The sequence below is a fragment of the Populus nigra genome, chromosome 16 (assembly GCF_951802175.1).
Source record: "Populus nigra chromosome 16, ddPopNigr1.1, whole genome shotgun sequence".
Lineage (NCBI taxonomy): Eukaryota > Viridiplantae > Streptophyta > Magnoliopsida > Malpighiales > Salicaceae > Populus > Populus nigra.
Window position 1 is genome coordinate 9,169,063 of NC_084867.1, and position 18,897 is coordinate 9,187,959.

The 18,897-nt window shown below is 31.4% G+C and overlaps 1 protein-coding gene and 1 long non-coding RNA gene across 4 annotated transcripts; one reads left to right on the top strand and one right to left on the bottom strand.

Annotated features, from left to right (window-relative positions):
• Positions 1-4,626: 4,626 nt before the first annotated feature.
• Positions 4,627-10,803, bottom strand: LOC133675804 (nucleobase-ascorbate transporter 6). 3 transcript variants are annotated; one of them, XM_062097289.1, is made up of 15 exons: positions 10,592-10,803; positions 10,170-10,308; positions 9,567-9,664; positions 9,284-9,460; positions 8,923-9,023; positions 8,603-8,678; positions 8,447-8,506; positions 8,113-8,297; positions 7,200-7,296; positions 6,647-6,733; positions 5,822-5,880; positions 5,637-5,728; positions 5,454-5,531; positions 5,189-5,349; positions 4,627-5,091 (listed from the first exon to the last, which is right to left on the bottom strand). In XM_062097289.1, the coding sequence occupies exons 2-15, from the start codon at positions 10,264-10,266 to the stop codon at positions 4,873-4,875; spliced, it is 1,587 nt and encodes a 528-aa protein (XP_061953273.1). In that variant the 5' UTR covers positions 10,267-10,308; positions 10,592-10,803; the 3' UTR covers positions 4,627-4,872. The 3 variants fall into 3 exon arrangements, with proteins under 3 accessions (XP_061953273.1, XP_061953270.1, XP_061953272.1); XM_062097286.1 differs by having other exon boundaries at positions 10,516-10,803; XM_062097288.1 differs by lacking the exon at positions 10,592-10,803 and adding an exon at positions 10,388-10,526.
• Positions 10,804-11,610: 807 nt separating this feature from the next.
• Positions 11,611-12,631, top strand: LOC133675174 (uncharacterized). Its single transcript, XR_009835363.1, has 2 exons — positions 11,611-12,298; positions 12,388-12,631. It is a non-coding gene; the product is annotated as an uncharacterized LOC133675174 (long non-coding RNA).
• The last annotated feature ends 6,266 nt before the right edge of the window (positions 12,632-18,897 follow it).

Consider the following 18,897-nt stretch of genomic DNA (forward strand, 5'->3'; position numbering starts at 1 on the left):
TGAGTTTTTTATACAAAACATTAATTTAGCTTAAATTTCACAACTATATAAAAACTTATTCATGGAAATAACATAATTCATTTACACGTGTAAATCTCGCATGCGTGACTGGAGCCTTTTTCCGGCATTTCAACTCCCAGTAAAAAAAAACAAAAATGACAAACTCGAAAAGTTATATTCAACACAATTCATAATTCACATAATCAGTTCAACATAAATTCCATTTTAACTCAATTCATAATTATACGTACTCAATTAATTTTATATATTAATAAATTAAACCAATTCTCATAATATTCAAATACATCATTTAACTACATCTAATAATTTATATTGTGGATGGCCTGCGCTAACGGAACCATGAACATTTTGCCGTCCATGAAAATGGCTTATCCTCTGCTAATATCATTTCTACATGCTCAATCATTCCAAATTCATCAAGTGCAGACCAATAAATGCCTACTGGAAAGAGCGGAGCCAAAAACATTTTCTGTCCTGAGCTGCTAAATAAAATATAATTTTTTTTAATATCTTTTATGAACTCATTTACATAAATTTATAAAGTTAACAATAAAATTTTAATTCAAATATACCACTTAAAATATTAAAAAAATAAATTTAAAAGTACAAAATTAAAGTAAAAGTAAAAATAAATTCACTATTAAAGTTACATCCTTTGATGTTTTGTGAAATAAAATTCATTTATAATAGAATCTGAATTAATATTATAATAACTCCTCAACCGGGATAAAATAACAATCTAATATCAATTGGAAAACAAAGTAATTAAATTTTTTTTCCTCTCTCAATTCCTCCTTCCTTCACTTGATTCTTTCTTAGATTAGTGTTTTATAAGTTGGATTTTGTAAGTTTACGAGGTTATTCTCTCATCTTTTTTTTTCCTTAGATTTTTTTTATGTTTTTCCCTTACTTTTTTCTCTTTCTCTCTCGCTTTCTCTTTTCTTTCTTTTTCTATTCTGCTTCTGCCCAGTCGACAGCATATAAAAGGAAGGAAGAACTTATTTGTTTTATTTTTTAATGGCAAATAATCATTTTATCCTTAATGAATCTTTTTGCTACTATTTGACGATCTTTTTTTTTTTGTTAGCACTTCCAAGCTTCTTTCAATCTAAAATTTTAACCGGATTTTATTTAATATATTTGAAGGCTCCTCATAAAATTTCAGCTCAATCTGATGGTCAAATTAAAAATTACATCCAATAATGTTAAACTGGTCAAATTATGATTTTTCATCAAATTTTCAAATTTCTCCAAAACTTATGAAATTTTTACCCAAGCTAAAGTATCATATTAGAAGGCTCTGCGCAAAATTTCAGTATTTTCTGATAACCTGATCAAGAATTATGAATTTATATAATAAATAGTACCGTATAATAAATAAAAGAAGAAAAACAAAAAATAATCTAGCATGAGGGGGATATGATTTTGGACTTTAACTCTCTTAACTAAAAAAAATGTAGATTTTAATTTTAAAAAAAATAACAGATTTGATGGAGAAAATATTTTTTAACTAATTTAATTAAATATAAATTTATTTAATATTAATACAAAAAAATATTAATAAAATATTGACCTGGGTTATAACCCATTCAAGCCCTCAACATGCCTCCGCCCCTGCCTACTGGTGACATATTAGCAAAGTCAATCTAAAAACCATGTTTAATTACTATTCATCTCTTCATCTGAACAAAACAATAGCTCCAATACTTTTTGTTTAGCTATCCATATCTTGTGATATGAAACATCATACTCACAATCTCAATGCTTAGTAGCTTAAATGGTCACAATATTAATATTTATATCATATTAGCAATAAAATCTAAGTTAATTTGACGATGGCATTGTATAACCATTGTGTTAATTAGATATGTGTATTGCCCTTTTAATTTTTAAATCTCAAATTAATCACAATTATTATGATACCCTCATGTAAATAACATTAATATGTTGGTCCATATATACATTGTAATTATACATAAGTTGTAGTTGAACATTATTCCTTGTATTGTAATCATGAATTCTTTATGTACCACTAATTAATTCATACTTGTTTCGAAAAGTTTTGTCCAACCTCCAATTTAGTAGTAAAGCCTAAAATTCTATACGACTTAAAATCCAGTCATTACTTATCATTTGACCAAGCCCATTAACATCCTCACATTTAGGAATAAGTCACATGAATTGACTTATTAGCTTAGCTAACTTGTCTTCCTCAACTGTGTTGTCAACATAACAATTAGCTTCCTCATAAGTTGATTCAAAGTCATCATAATAATATAGAGGATTTATCATACCCAATCGAGCTTTCATATCCATAATTTCTTGTTTTGATGATTGGTTCATTACATCACCACCTATTCTAGATGGACCAGCTGTATATGATGCTTGTATGGTCATTTGAAGTATAGCTTGGGACCCAAATGAACTCCATGCTAAAGGAGTTTTCTCGTTTAGGTCTATTATCCAAGTAGAGCTCTAAAATTTGCAACATACATTTGATGGTCAACCCAACCACTTCCATAACTAGAAATAGACACACTAACATAATGATTTAGCCATACCTCAACCTACATCCTCCAAGTAATGTCAACTTTAATTTTAAAAAAAATTTCACCCAATGCCTCAATATATAAAATATTTAAGTTTGGCAAGCGACATGTCTAATTTAGCAGTTAAACACTCGTACTTTCTCTATTGTAAGTGATACTATTATCGATATTGATAATAGTACCACCATAATAACATAATAATCTCATACTAGTGTAATGTTTGGTTATTGTCTTGGAACATATGTAACGGAGATAGTAGAGATAAAACTGTGTTTAGTTAAAGAGACAAAAATAGAGATAAAAATAAATTTGATACTAGGATAATTTTAGAGTGAATTTAAGTACGTCCAAAACAGAAGGTACAAAGAGAATATGTCTTCAAAGACAATATTTTTTATTTTTTTATTCCTAAAATATCCTTGTAAAAAACTCTCAATTCCAAAATCATTCAACTAAGAGATGTAAGAACAAAAATGGTTATTATCAAAATTTTAAAATTCAACTCGGGGTTCAATCAGAGGTAAAGCCTGGGTCACGAGTCGGGTTGACTCGAGTCAGCGTAAGAATTAAAATAATTATTATTATAGTCTTAAAACTCAATTTAGAGGTCAATATGAGGCAAAACTCAAGTCACAAGTGGGGTTAATAATTAGCCAGGTCAACATAAGGACAAAAGTGATTATTATCATAGTGTTAAAACCTGATCGTGAGTTAACCCGAGGTAAAGCCCAAGTCATGGATCAGAAAAGTCAAGCCGGTTTGACTCGAGTCATTGTAAAGATAAAAGTTTTTATTATCATAGATTCATAGTTTTAAAATCCAAATTGATGGATCAAGATAAGGCCCAGGTCATGGGTCGGGACGGTCAACTCTAGTTGACCCAAGTCAACATATGGATAAAAGTGGATATTATTATAGTTTTAAAATCTGACTCGGGATTTGACTTAAGACAAGGTTCAAGTCACAGAGTTGACCCAAAAAAATTTAATAATCAAAGCAACCTTGTTTTGACAAAAAAACATTCAAAAAAAATCTACAAATTTTTTACCTATGTTATATCCCAGGTCAATCCGGGTTTTTTATCAAATTAAAAAGAGTCAATCATTTCTCTATTTTTTTTCTTAAAGTCAAACCAATCCAAGCTTCGAGTCGGCCCAGTTTCTTGTCAACCCACCAAGCTAGTTTTAGTTTTATAACTAGGGTTATTGTAATATTATTAATTTCAATACCCAATATAAGTTGAATATATATATATATAAAAGTTTGACAATAATATATATTAAGAATAAAATAGATTTTTTTATATATTTTATTTTGTTTTATCCATTATAACAAAAACAATTATTTTTGTCTTAAATACCACTGTGAAGCATAATTTCATATACGTCTTCTCTTCTATCTCCCCTGTCAACGTAATCGAACTTGGGCTGCTGTCATCAAATAAATATGGAAGATTCCAATTTCTGTCAAAGATGGAATTGTCTTATCTACTTGACCTCTCTCTCATTTGATAAGAGATGTTTTATGTGAACGAGTCAGCAGCTAAACACAGGCACGAAGCAAACGGCACAAGATATGACTAATAATCAGTCGTTTGGACAACGGAGGGAATAGAAATCAGAAACAGCCAGTAGTGTCATGGTAATCTCTTTCATATTTTGCATTTTAAGAGTGAACAAATTGTGTTTTACCCTCGTGAAAATTACTGTAGAACAAAATTTAATGGTTTCGGCTAGCGGCCAAGTCTTTTGTAGCTGATCATGGTTATTCCTTGTCCCTCTTCTTGTCTTAGTTTAGTTCCAGAACACCAGCCTAAATGCATGCCACGACCCCAGAGAGGAAGAAATAAAAGTCATAGCACTAACTGGATCGTCCTAGTCGTCTCTGTGATTCGATCCAGTTAACTCCACCACATGAAATCAACAATCAATCCTCTGATGAAATATGTGGAAATCTAGGAAACAGCAAATTTCCATGGCAATGTTACAGTTAGGTACATGCAATCAGTGTGCTTGTGTCTACAAAAAGCAACTACAGAACAGAATGAAAAGGGAACTAAAGGCAACAAAACTGCTTCATTGCTACTTCAAGTCCTCGTCAACGGTCGGATTTTTACAAGGAAAACAAATTCAATTGAATGTTTTCAAGTCATTCTATGAAAGGAGAGACTATCTTATACAGCTATATAGCGTGCGATAAGATTCACGAAGGCGCATTGAGCATTGCAATTTTTAATCCCAAAAGGAGCTATCGAGAACTAATATACTGGATTAAGAACAGCTCATAACTATTGCTGATTAAATTACACAGATGGGAAATATTTGTTTAGATTAAAGGGCAGGGAATAGAACTCTTCACTCCTTGTATCACCCTTGTATGATCGGAATTTGTCCCACCAGTGCTTACCCCTGTCTTTCCTGATTGAACTATCTTTTCTATGCAGTGTGATGTCCAGGAAATATGCCAAGCAGCCCGCAACAAATGCTTCTGATGAGAAAGGAACGTTTACAATATCGTTGAACTGCCAAAGAAGAAGAAAAAAACCAAGATGTTTATCAGCCACTGGCATAGGTTTTATATAAGCAAGACAGATCAGGGTTGAAATTTTTCATGCATACCCATCTTCCACCAGTGTGAACGGGACCATAGCCCTTAATTGCAGTGTACTCATTAAAGTACTGTGGCACAGATAAGCCCATGAAAATAGAGAAGCCTAATATGAACTTTGTTCGGAAGCTGTTGAGATTACAGAACTGAAGAAAGCTAAGACCAGCAGCACCTGGAAATCCATAGTGAAAAGGACAAATCATTAAACAAAACCAATCACAATATATCAGAGAGATTCACAGCTGTTTGTGAACCAAAATATTATGATATACATACCCACGTAAGCAAAGAAAAGGCAATATAAACTGGCAAAAATGGGTCCTGGAATTGAAGCAAAGATTGCCCCAAATTTTCCTGCACAACAACGCAAAGTTGACCGATAGAAGTTAACATTATACCAACAACAAAGATGAATCATGCATCAATATGAAAGCATTGAACAAACTCATATTGACTTACCAAGAATGGAGAAGAAAATCATGAATCCTGCAGATATCTGGACAACCCTTCGGCTGCCAACTCGTGTTAAGGCCAAGAGACCAGCATTCTCTCTGTACACAGTAAAGCTCGAGTCAATTTTGAAGTTACTGCATCTGAATGTATAAATGCTCATGCACTGGAAAGGCTTTCCTAGTGAGTCTTACACAGATACTGAAGATCCGGTTGAAGTTCCAAACAGCCCAGAAAGCAAAATAGCAATTCCCTAAAGCAGAAATAAAATGTTAACAATGTAAGAAACTCAATATTCATCTGGATCGTCATTGTTCTTTATACATGGAATACATAGCAACCACCGGAATATACAGCTACAAGTTCTATATATTAACATCCTTATCTTGCTCTTATTCAGGATGGATTTCATGTGAGGGTAAAGGAGGAGAAAATTACCCTAGGGACTTTCACTTCCTATAATTGGGTTTGGTAGAGTAGGGAGGGGTAAAAGCTTTTCATGGGGGGCAGTCATCTCTTATATTTTAACTTTCTCTAAGTTAGCGCTCACACTTTGCATTGGAGACCAACCAATACATATTTCTTTAAAATAATTGTAGTTTAAATTTTGATTTGATTTGATTCTTATTGGGCCAACTGACACTCATAATTTTTAAGACTCCTATAAAAAATCATAGAAGTTCACTACCTGACACTTTGTTTCACCCTTAAAAACTTGACATTTAACACCATTTTTTTCCATCCTCTACACAACAAAACTTTAGAATAGTGCGCAAGCGTACATCACTGCACATAACAGTGGCTAGGAATAACATTTCTCAAACAAATCTTGGACATGAAGCAAATCACTTAATAGCTTTGTCTTGCCCGTGACAAAAGGAATTATTGATGCATGCCACAGCAAAGTATGAAAATTAAGACAAGTATTTACACTATCATAAATACAAAAACAACCTTTCAGAACTAAGAAACTTAAATTTTCAGTTTCAATTACAAAGAAGCCAATATCTTTTTATTACCTGCCAGCCAACACCACGGCTAAGAACGGAAGGTGGCATATGAGTTGCACTTGCATACCTTGACACAGCAATAAATGCACCAGTGGACTGCTTATTCAAGGACAGTAATTCAGTGAACTTCCAAGATTAATTTAGATAACAGTTGTATCAAGCAACCCATATAATCCACACAATAAATATTTAAAATCCACCACATACACAAAAAAGAAAAACCAGAAAATAACAAAACCATTGAAAAAACAATGTTGAAATTGTGGAAATTGTGCATTTCACAGAGAAGTTTTATTTACATAAACGGCATTAATTGTCAGCTCATCCACATTACAGCAATCATGTGATTTAATATTGTACGGTACCACTAGTATAGCAATATGGGATAGGTATGGAAAATGACTTGACAGTTGAAATAGAATATCTATGAAGAGAAAAATAATACCAGCAAATTGACAATAGTTATGATGATGTTGCACGATGCACTTCGATTCTTAGTTTAAAGCAATGGCAAATGGTAAGCATGAGGGAGAAGTAAAAATACGAATGGAAGAATGCAAACCTCTACAAGAGCAACAAAGGAAGCCATCATCATGGCAAAAGCTTCACCAGCATCAAATGAAGGTGCTCCCCATTGAAAAGGGTATGGAATTCTTATCCTGAAAAACCCATAATTCCAATAAGGAATGGTTGATGTCATCTCACGATACTAAGACATGATTAAAAAACAATATTATACTACATTAAAGCAAACTCATGCTTTAATCAAACTCTTAGTTCACAGATACCAATTAGAACCCAAATTAGTTGTCTGGTCCAATGAAATGTGGAAAGAATGAATGCAGTCAAGGAAAAAACTTGACATATTTATTCTAGTCAGAATCAGATAATTGCATCACAAGCTCTTCCCAATTGGACAATGACAACCAATGCAAATGAATATCTAAGCAGGTCCCCAATGATGGGCCATCTAACTCATCTTTCAAAATCAGCTTGTCCATGTGTAGACATGGTAACCAAGCACATTAATAGAGGAAATGAATGAAAAGAGTAGTCAATTCACACTTTTATTTTCCACTAGATAAAATGAATCGGTAAAAAACAGTCTTCAACATCTTTATTCACCGGTTTTACTCTTTATGCAGTAAAATACCTCAATTATCAAACCAACAAGGATTTACAAGTAATAGCTAAGACCATTGTGATGAGAGATTACCAGGTCATCATAAGGCATGACTATTGCATTGACATTATAAAGTTTAAACTAGAAAGAGGAAAGAATGACAAGTAAAGATCCACTGTGTAACACCACTGGGTGTGGTCCAATGGTGCAGGATGTGGTAGGTTTCCTGGGTTGCTAAAATTTGAGTAGTTCCCTTGTAAACCAAAAAAAAACAAAAAATATCCACTATATAAAGGATAAGCCAAGAAGTAAAAGCTAAGTCATGCAACTGCTTTAAGATGCAATGACTAACCATGGTGCAGCATCTATAAGTCCAGCACGATCAGTACGGCAAATTGCTTGTGTCCTTGGCGCTGCATCATTATAAGCACCACCCACTGTGAGCAGATGAGCATAAATCCATACAATCACCACAGCGAATATGACAGCAAAACGGTCAAAGATATGTCTTCCTGACTTTATCACATGAGGCATGTACTGCAAACAACCAATGACAATTAATTATCTCATCCTAACAACAACTATTACTAATAGAGTAATAATATGCACAAAAGCAAGAGATGACAGAACACGGCATGATCAAAATAGCAACAAAGAATGCATCCAGAACACATCAACATAAATACCTGTGAAACAAATACTAAGATGATAAGCTCTGGCAAGCCAATCTCCACGCATTTGGCAACCTAAACATTTCAGTGTAAAACTTAATACCCAACTGGTAACAATATCTTTAAACATAATACGCATGTGCATGAAAATGTAGCAAAAGGGGAGCTTACGCCAGGAAAACCAAGCTCATACAGCCCAAAACCAACGAGAGCTACCAAAGGAACAGCTGAAAGTGGACTTAAAAACCTGCAAAAAAAAAAATACTTTGATGCAGAGTTTACCCAAGCGAACATCGAATATGGCAGAAAGATGTAACAGGGCTACGTGATAAGCCAGGGTTCCTTGATTCATAAATTCAGTTGACTCACAATACATAGATGATGAATTCTATATCTTAACCAATAATTATATCTGCTTGTCATCAAATGCAATTGATAACAGGGTGCAAACACTGCCAAAATATAAGCATCAGTTCAGGTTCCGAACTAACCTCGTGACATTACGCCAAAGTCCACTGAAACCTAGAACAATCTGAAGAGTAGAAGCAACAATGAGAGCACCTTGTATTGCACGCATAATCCTCTTAAACTTCTGTATAGGCATCAAAAGTCCTCATCAAGTTACTAATGGGATATTCATCAGTAAGGCTAAAGTGGCGAGAGGGAGCAGGTAAATGTATATAATATACCCCTGCCCACTCTGTGTTTCTCACATGAATGACTGAAATACAGTGTAACAAAAGGTTTCATGGGAACTAACACTAGCTCTTCTATATCATTAATAGACAGGTGTCACTTGACATTCCAAACCAAGACAACCTTATATAACAGAAAATAGATAAGAAATAAAACCTCAACAGGATCTACTTCGTCGCTAAATCGACCAGAAAGGATAATTGAAATTGTAGTTGGGACAAAGGTGTAAGAGCCTCCAATAACAGCAGGCAAACGAGTGCCAAACAAACTCTGGAGCAATGTGTTCAAACCAGCAACAAAGAGAAGTGTCTGGATCACATCGGCCTTCTCTTTCTACAAAAACAACAGTTGCCACGTAAGTCGTAAGATTCAAGATCACCATAGTTAGTTAAGATAGACAAGAACTATCAGTATAATGTTATTTTTCCCTTGGTCTTACATTTCCACCTCCCATTTGAGGAACGAGAGCAGAAGGAATGAGAACAGTAGTTCCAAGCATCACAAGGTAATGTTGGAAACCAAGTAGGATAGCTTCCGCTGCAGCGCACAATTTTGAAATAATCAAATGCAAGCAAACCCTTATGAATAATGCATGAAAATAATCGAAAACCAAATTACCCTGTCCATTTTCAAACATTGTTACAACCAGAAAAATAAATCTGAAGGAAAAAAAATGAACAGAACAGAACAGATCCTCTTATAGCTCAACAGATTTCCTTAAAATGGAAATCGCAAAAAAAAAATCAACAGATAATAAACATTAAAACAGCCCAAGAAACTAAAAACAATGTAATTAAATACAAAAGTAGTTTTTGTTTAAAAGGTGGTTAGTGTACCAGAATCTTGAATGAAAAAGGAGTTAAGTTTATATGAACATAAACAGCACTTAGCCTTTTGAAAAGAGAGTATATACCATAAAGATAAAGATAGAAAGAAAGCTCAAAAAAGCAACTTTCAACCAAAACAAGATTCAGAGATAACAAATTATACTTAAAAAAAATAGATTCATTGACAGGATTCTAAAAAGAAAGAGAATGCTCACGCCACGGTGGTGGACTAGTAATGCAATAAGAAATGTTAGGAAGCTGCTCCCTTGGTGGATGTGCTTGTGGCTCCTCAGCCTTTCCTCCTCCAGCCATCACTCCTTTCTTTCCTTCTTTCTCTTTAAAAAGAAAGAAAAACTGCAACAAAAGATAAGTGAGAAAGTAGAAGAAGAACCCAGATCCCAAATCTCACAGAGAAGCAAAAACAGTACTCAACTCAATAATGTGAGCAGCGGCAAGAACCAGTGATGAGTGACTCAACTCTTACTAGTTACTTACTACCCACCAAGTATATAATAAGAAAAGGGAAAAAAAAAGATGACAAAGGTGAAGAAGAAAAGGTGCCTTTTTCAACAATGGCTATTCCCCTGTCTGTGAAAGCAAAAATCAAGAATCTGAAGTAAAATTACTAATCACGTACCCCACACCCTTCCACAGGATAAAAAAGGTGTTCTTCTCTTTAAAAGATGAAAGGGAGAAAAAAACCCGTACGCCTTTTTTTATTTGATTATAAAGTAGAAAGTAATATCCATCAAAAACAGTGTGGATGGTGTGAAACAGCAGAGTGTAAATAACATGACATTACTACAATCTCTCTCTCTCTCCCTCTCTCTACAATTAGCTAAAGCTTCTCTGTTCTCTCTCTCTCTTATCATTTATTTATTTATTTATAGAAGCCGAAGGAGCTACTCTCTAGCCAATTAACTTTATTTAATGCTGTATTATTCATTCATCACTTGCTAACATGTTTTTATAAAGAAGTAATAGGAGTTAATTCTGTGAAATCTACACCACCTGACTGGTCAATTCAAAAATTCAGTCAATTTAATTAAAAATTAATTTAATTTAAAAAATTTTAAAATAATATTATATAAATTAATTCTAACCCAATCAACCAATCAACTAAGTTAATGGTTACTAGAAGCTTACATAGTCATTAATTTCAGAGCTTATAAAATTAGTCGATATACATAAAAATTAATCTAAATATCTATATTAATAAAAAAAAAACTAATAAGAATTGCGTTGTTTTTTTATGTTAGTGATTATATATGGTTATTATTAGTGTTTATTTAGTAATGTAATGTAGAGTATTTTTATAAAAGTATTTTTTATATAAATATATTAAAATCATAAAAAAACTTAAAAAATCAATTTAATAATTCGTCAAGAAAAACAATTCAAAAAAACACCTTAAAAAAAGAAAAACAAAGTCACCCATTCTTGTTATGTGATTCTTTAATAGTAATTGACTCCCTAGGAAGTGTAAAGCTTTTGATAAGTGACACACGTTGTTGTCGTGTAAAGACGAGAATGGCCTCTAAAAGTTAGAGCACTATGGGTGCTGTCTAGGTGTCCTCCACCTAACGTTAAATTATTGGAGGAGGCTGGGGACAATTTGGACAATACGGTAAATAAAAGTCATGGAAATTGTAATATTCCATTAACAGCATCAATGATCAGCAGATGGAGAATACATGAATTGTCAGGCCTTGCCTCCAGTATAAGAGATGTCTGAACGAGTAAATGAGAGGTATTGGAGAGAACTAGTTGTGTTGCGATACAAGGTTGGATCAGAAAATGGTGCACCCGTAAATGATGATAATTTGACGGTGGAGGCCATGGATGATGAGACTGATTTGGCAGCAAGCATGTTGGTTTTGTGAAGAAGGTCAGTAATTTAACGGTGCTGATATAGAATGATGTCATGAGAGGAGGGAGACGCCCCAATGCCCAATAAGAAACTTAACTACCAAGGTCCTTGGAAGCAAATCCTGTATGAAGCTGGTGGATAAGATTGTGAATATCCTCATTATGTAGGCCAGTGACTAGAATATCATCCATATAGATCCAGACAAAAGAGAATTATGTAAGCGATTTTAAGAATGAGAAGAAGGGAATCATTCTTTGAGCCGATAAAGTTAAAGGGAGAGAATTAGTCTGGGGCTTGATCCAACAAACCATGCACATGGAGCTTGTTTGATGCCTTGCGTAAGAGAAAAATATGATCAGGAAATGGATGGTGAGAGAAACCAGGTGGTCGATTCATGTAAGTAGGAGATTTTAGGAAGAGTAGTCGTAGAAAGAAATGAGAAGGAAAACTACAGTTACACCAGATGAACTAAAGGTGTGGATATTGTCTTCTACTTTGAAGATTACTTCCAGCAGATTTGATTTTGTTACGATATTCATCTGCATGATTTGTGTTGTCTGCAGACTTGGTGCTGGAGTTAGTGCTTAATTGCGTATTAATACACAAGACTCTTTTAACATTTTCACTTGTTTCCGGCACCCCTGGAGGCAATGAGTTTCGTTTTGGCTTGCTCTTCAAGAGGAGAGGGTCAAGGACTTCATGACCATCTTCATTGTGAGGACATAATCCATTGTTAAACTCTGTTTACTGAACACCGACGGGATTTACCGTCGGTAAAACTGTTAAATTTGATAGCAATTTCTCGGCTGGATTCTTGTGCTCTTATTCTTATTTCATGATCTCATTATTGGATACATGATCCAATCTTCAGAAAACATGTAAAAGATGTTTGGGATGAAAATTAAGAAAGAAGCAAGGAGAGCAACTTGAATAACAGCTTTTAGAGCTGGATGGATGGAGTGGGGGCCGGAAGATTCCTGTTTGAATTCATGGATGCTCTGCACCGACTAGCATTCTTGACCTCATCTCTACGTAATTTTCGTTATAAAATATTTTTTTATATTTTTATAATATATATTTTTTTTAAATCAATTTATTTGGGATTAGATTTTATTATGTTTTTTAATTTATTTTTTATGAATTTATCTTATTCTTATGATCTGAACCAAAAATTTAACATATTAACTTAATTGACTTAAATTTTATTTTTTTTAATTTTTTTTTAAATTAGCTTTCAATTTCATATCTAGAAAAAATATTTTCTATTATAAAAAATTATGTTTAAACAATGTTAATATTTTTTAAAAAATAAAATAATTTCAGATTTTATTTATTTACTTGACTGGCTTCAATAAATTTATTTAATTTGATAATATAATTAAAAAAAATATTGATGATAAAATATTAATAGAATTAATTGTGATTAATAGAGTTTAAAATTACATTCGATGATGAGTTTAAAATTTAAAGTAATTTTGTGAATAGAGTTAATTGTACACGTATATGTTATGTTTTGAAAAAATTAATGATTGGACTGATGACTTAAAAGCTTACTTTAGTCACACGCGAGTTAGGTTGTTCTAGTCATGTTATGGCTAAATCTAATCTTTTCTACCGTAAAAAAAAAATCTAGACAATGCCGATATTTTCAGAGAAATAAAATAATTTGAGATTAACTTTAATAAATTTAATAAACTTGTTTAATTTAATAGTATAATTAAAAAATATTGATAATAAATAAAATTAACAATATTTGATTATAAAAAACAAGCTTTTAATAACATACTTAGAAATAAAAATTAAAACTTATTAAAGACTCATCGTTGATCCGTTATAAACACTACCCCATCACCAAGATAATTCTAGTGCCATTACATTATCAGAGCAATGACTCATAAAGCAAACTAAATAAGATACTATAAAGTTAATATCTCATATTTATATTCAATCAATTAATTTAATTTAATTCAAAAATAAATTTTATATAAAAAAACTAAATTTAACAAAAAAATAATAAATAAAAAGATATGAGATAACTCGGGTTATTTTTTAAATCAATAAAAAATCCTATATAAAATAAATTAAAAAAATAATAGAACCTAATTTTCAATTAAATAATTGTAGAAAAATGAAACTAAAAAATATATGTGCATAAAAAAGAGAAAAACAAATCTGGATAAATATCTTAAATTTGGAATAATTTTTTAAATTTACAACCTATAATATTCTAGATTTAAATTTAATTTCTAACCAATTTAATATTAAATGATAAAACACGAGCCAACTTAGTTTTTGTAAAAAAATTTAATTACCTGGTAGCTAATTCTCTCTTACTTCTACGTCTCCCATTCCATTAGAATCTAACCGTCTCCTGGGCATCAATTTGCAATTTATTGTGCACTTGGAGAGAGCGTGGATTTTAGCAAATCTTGCTATCTGCAAAAAATTTTAGTTGTCCAAAATTAAATAGAATGACTGTGATGCTCTGTGCTGCTGAGTATTTTATTATACATAATCTATCTCTAGTTCCTCGCGTTGACAATGGAATCTCACATGAATTTAAGCACTGACAATGTGCATTATTTTTATGCATCAGTAACCAAGATTTATAGTAAACATGCCTGCATTCTGCAGAGCTGCAGAGCTGTGTTTTTTTTGCAGTCAGTTCTTGTTTGTTTTTGCATTCCAAGAGCATAAACAAGCTATTAGGTGATTTATGATATTCCCAGATACTCCCTTTAGCCATTACGTCGGCCATGGATAGAAAGAAACATGATTTTGTTTTCTTGGGAACAAGGGAGATAAGAAAACCAAGAAAAGGGAACACTGAAAACCACAAGAGTTGGGTGATCTTTGATGCGTTTTATTGGCCAAGTATAAGATTAGGATGTTAATTTCTGCATAATTGATGATTAACAAAGAGACAAGCCTTCACATTCGTTAATTATCCAATTCCTGCACCCACCTGATCGACTGATTGTTTCAAATTCAATCATGCTATCTTGCTTTAGGTGGACACAAATTGATTGCCATGGACGCCTTTTGTTGATCTTTTGGAGGGGTAAAAATAAAGGGAGACGATTCTTGGTAACACAGCCGCGTGATGATCTGGTTAATTTTTGTCATCTTCTTGGGACAATCTTTGTAGGTTCTCTATCAACTTTAGCTCGCCATTGGAGGCCTGTCAAGATAACATTGGTAGGAGCCTCAAAAGTGATTTTCAAATCCAAACCTAACCTTAATTAAGGGCATTAGAACGAGAAAAAGGTGGCATGGTGATGGTGGCAAAACTATACCAAATAAAGTAATGGCAGCAGATATGGGTAATGATGTGTTTTCATGAAAGATTTCGTGTTTGGGAATGCAATTGAAATATTTTAAAAAAAATTTAATTTAATTTTTTATTAAAAATTATTTATATATATATTTTAATATCGTTTTAACGTGTTAATCTTAAAAATAATTTTTAAAACATAAAAAAATATCATTTTAATATATTTTTAAATGAAAAATACTTTAAACCGCAACCACTACCACAATTCCAAACAGACTGTTAAAGCAATATTACTTTTCCTTTTCAAAAATGTTTTTAAAAGAAATTGAATATTTTATATATATTTTTTATTATTTTAATATTAAAAATAAATTTAAAAAAAAACTATTTCAATACTTTAAGAATAACAACCGACACAATAAGACACGGCCATGAGCAAAAGTCTGGGATAATTGAGTGAAAAGAAAGAGGGAGGGAGGGAGGGAGGGGATGAAGAAGAAAACAAAAGAGATAACGTGGGCGTCGCTTTCAGGGGGCACCCCATTTCCTGCTGGGGGGGCCCACGATTTTAGCAAAATTCCCTGGCGCTTTTGATTCTCTGGAGATGTGGTTAATTAAACGGTGCATTCTGTCTCCCTTGAGTCCTAAGATTTAACCACAAATTCATTAATTAAATACCAATGGCCAATTTAGGTCGTAGGGCTTTAGAGTAGAGGCGTGTATAAATTTGATAGAGCCCGCTTCTGCTGAGTGGAAGAGTTTTCCAGTTCTGCCTCGGAGTCCACGAATTCCCATATTTCAGCTTTTATTGTTGTTACTGGCTTGCTTGTTTGGATAGATTTTTTTGCCGTGATTAACTACGGGTTCGATAAGATTTTAAAAATAAAAAAAAAATTATTAAGAGCACGGAGAGATTTTTTTGACTCTCTTATTAAATATAGTTTAATTAGTTAATTTTGAAATCTTGTAGTCTAATTTTTTTGTTAGAGTTTCAAATTAAATTGTGTAAAAACTTACTTAAATTAAATTGATTGATTTCATGAATCAAGATGCAGGCTTGATGACTAGTAAAAACATAACTTAACTTTTAACAAAACTTCAAGATGATAATTTTTTCATAAAGACATATTAGATCGATCTTAGTTCCCTAACAAATAATATCATGGACTCTATTGAGTTTAATAAAAAATAATTATAAGATATTCTTTTAATTATATGATAAAAACATATGGTCATAAAAACACCAACCTAAAAATAAAAACTTATTTGAGATAATAATAACCCTAAATAAAACAAAAAAAAATCATGCAGTTTATTTCAAAATCAATCCAATATTGAAGGATAAAATCAAAAAAAAACTATTAAAGCAATTAATGGGTCATAAAACCAAAAAAAACATATCCGACCAGTGAGTGAATTGGTCAAATCTATAAACCAGGTAACCCTAGTTATGAACTCTAGTGAGATTATAATTTTTTTTTTCAAAATTATTTTTTATTTAACTACATGATAAGAAAAAAACATACAATAAAAAAATAAAACATCAACCTAATACTGAGATGTTGTAAAAAATTAAGCGACAAATGAAAATCAAAATATTTAACATCGCAACACTAATAACTTACTATGTTGTGTTTAATGAATTTCTTTATCAAAATAAATTTATAATAGAAAAATAAATAAAATTTATAATAGAAATCGACGTACTTAAAAATTTAATGAGTAAAAACAAAAATATTGAAGGATAATTTTTTATAATTTTTGAAGATATTTATGGAAGTAAAAACAAAAACCGACATACTTAAAATTTATGGACTCCATTGAGTTTAATAATTTTTTTATAAGATATTTTTTTAATTGTATGATAAAAATATATGGTCATAAAATTCAACACCAACCTAAAACTAAAAACTTATTTGAGACAATGATAACCTTAAATAAAATAAAAATAAATAAATCATGCAGTTCATTTCCTAACCAATCTAATATTGAAGGATAAAATCGAAAAAAAACTATTAAAAGCAATTAACGAGACACAAAAAAAACATATTTGACCAGTGGTTGAACTCGTCAAACCGATAAACCGGGTTATGAATTACAATGCGATTATAATTTTTTTCAAAATTATTTTTTATTTAATTACATGATAAAAAAAAATATACGATCAAAAAAATAAATCACCAACATAATACTGGGATGTTGTAAAAAATTAAGCGACAAATGAAGATCAAAATATTTAACATCGCATCACCAGTAATTTACTTTATTGTGTTTAATGAATTTCTCTATCAAAATAAATTTGTAAGAGAAAAATAAATAAAATTTATAATAAAAACCGACACACATAAAATTTATTGAATAAAAACAAAAAAAAGATACAAGGTTGCACATATGAAAAAAACTAATAAAAAATCAATATTAAAAAAAAACAAATTTAATCTATATAAAATAAAAAAAAATCACAAATGAATCATACATATCTCTTTTAAAACTAAACACACTCAATATCATTAAAAAATCATCACAAACTAATTAAAACATAAACCCAAGATTTATTTAAAACAACTATCAACCAATGCATTATTTAAAAAAAATCAAAATTAAAAAAATAGAAGTCCTTTTTTTCTTTACCCACAAACTCATTTTCAACCTTTTTTTTTTCCAAAACACCTAGAAAACACTCTAGAGACCTTGTTAAACCAATCCATGACCATAAAAAATATAAAAAATCACCATAAAACCCGAAATCTACCCGAAACAAAAAAAAAACTTCTCAAGCTTAGATCTGATTTTTTAAGTGTTTTCAAGGTAAAAAAAAACACATAATTTTAACTCCCCTCATAATATGAAACCATTTAACATAAAAAATAATTGTTTTGGTGACCAAAATTCTCACCAATAAACATTTTTTTTCTCTCTAAACTAGAATCCAACAATCTACTCTATCCTCCGACCAAAAAAAACTGAAAAATAAATAAAATAAAGTTCAATATCAAAATTGAATTTTGTAAAATTCAAGGAACTAATCACCTAATCTCTAAATGAGGGACTTAAATGAGTTTTTAACAAAAAATTTTAATTCACCACTTATGTTACCCATTTTTTTCACTTCAATCCCTTTTCTTTAAATTCAACCATTCCTTATAAAAAAAAACATGCAATTGAGCTCTAATTTTATCTCAAAATGGCTCAATTATACAAAAGAAAAATAAAAATAAAATTCAAGGATCAAATTGAGAATTTATAAAAATTACATTATTATAATCACAATAAAATATTAGAAGATAAACATTATTTTATGAACAGTAAAAACACCACATGTTTTAATTTTATGTACAAGTTGGATAGCCCGAGCACGGCCACAGGCTTTCTCGCCAATTTCAAATTCATGAAACCTAAATCGCATAGCAAAGGGGGAAAAGGAAGAACTTTCATAGCATGCAAGCGATATCTAGTTTCATTAAAAGGCAATGAATGCAGTGGTTAAGCAATAGTATCTCTAAGTGAAATGGAATTCGTAGAACGCTTGCATAATAAGTGAAAAAAGAAAATATGAAGCTATTTTAATTAAACATATTTGTTATCCAATGATTCTTGAACAAAAAGGTGCGCAATAAATTAAAAGGAGTTGGATATAACAGTGCTAGCAAGAATTAAGCCGAATACTGTCAAAGGAAGTGAGTTTTAGCACAAGCTGCAAAAAAAAATCCAGCATATGCATGACTACTTAGCTACACGTCCTGTAAATGAAAATTGAATCATTAAGTAAGAAACTGAAAAAAAAAAAGTTTCTCACTGC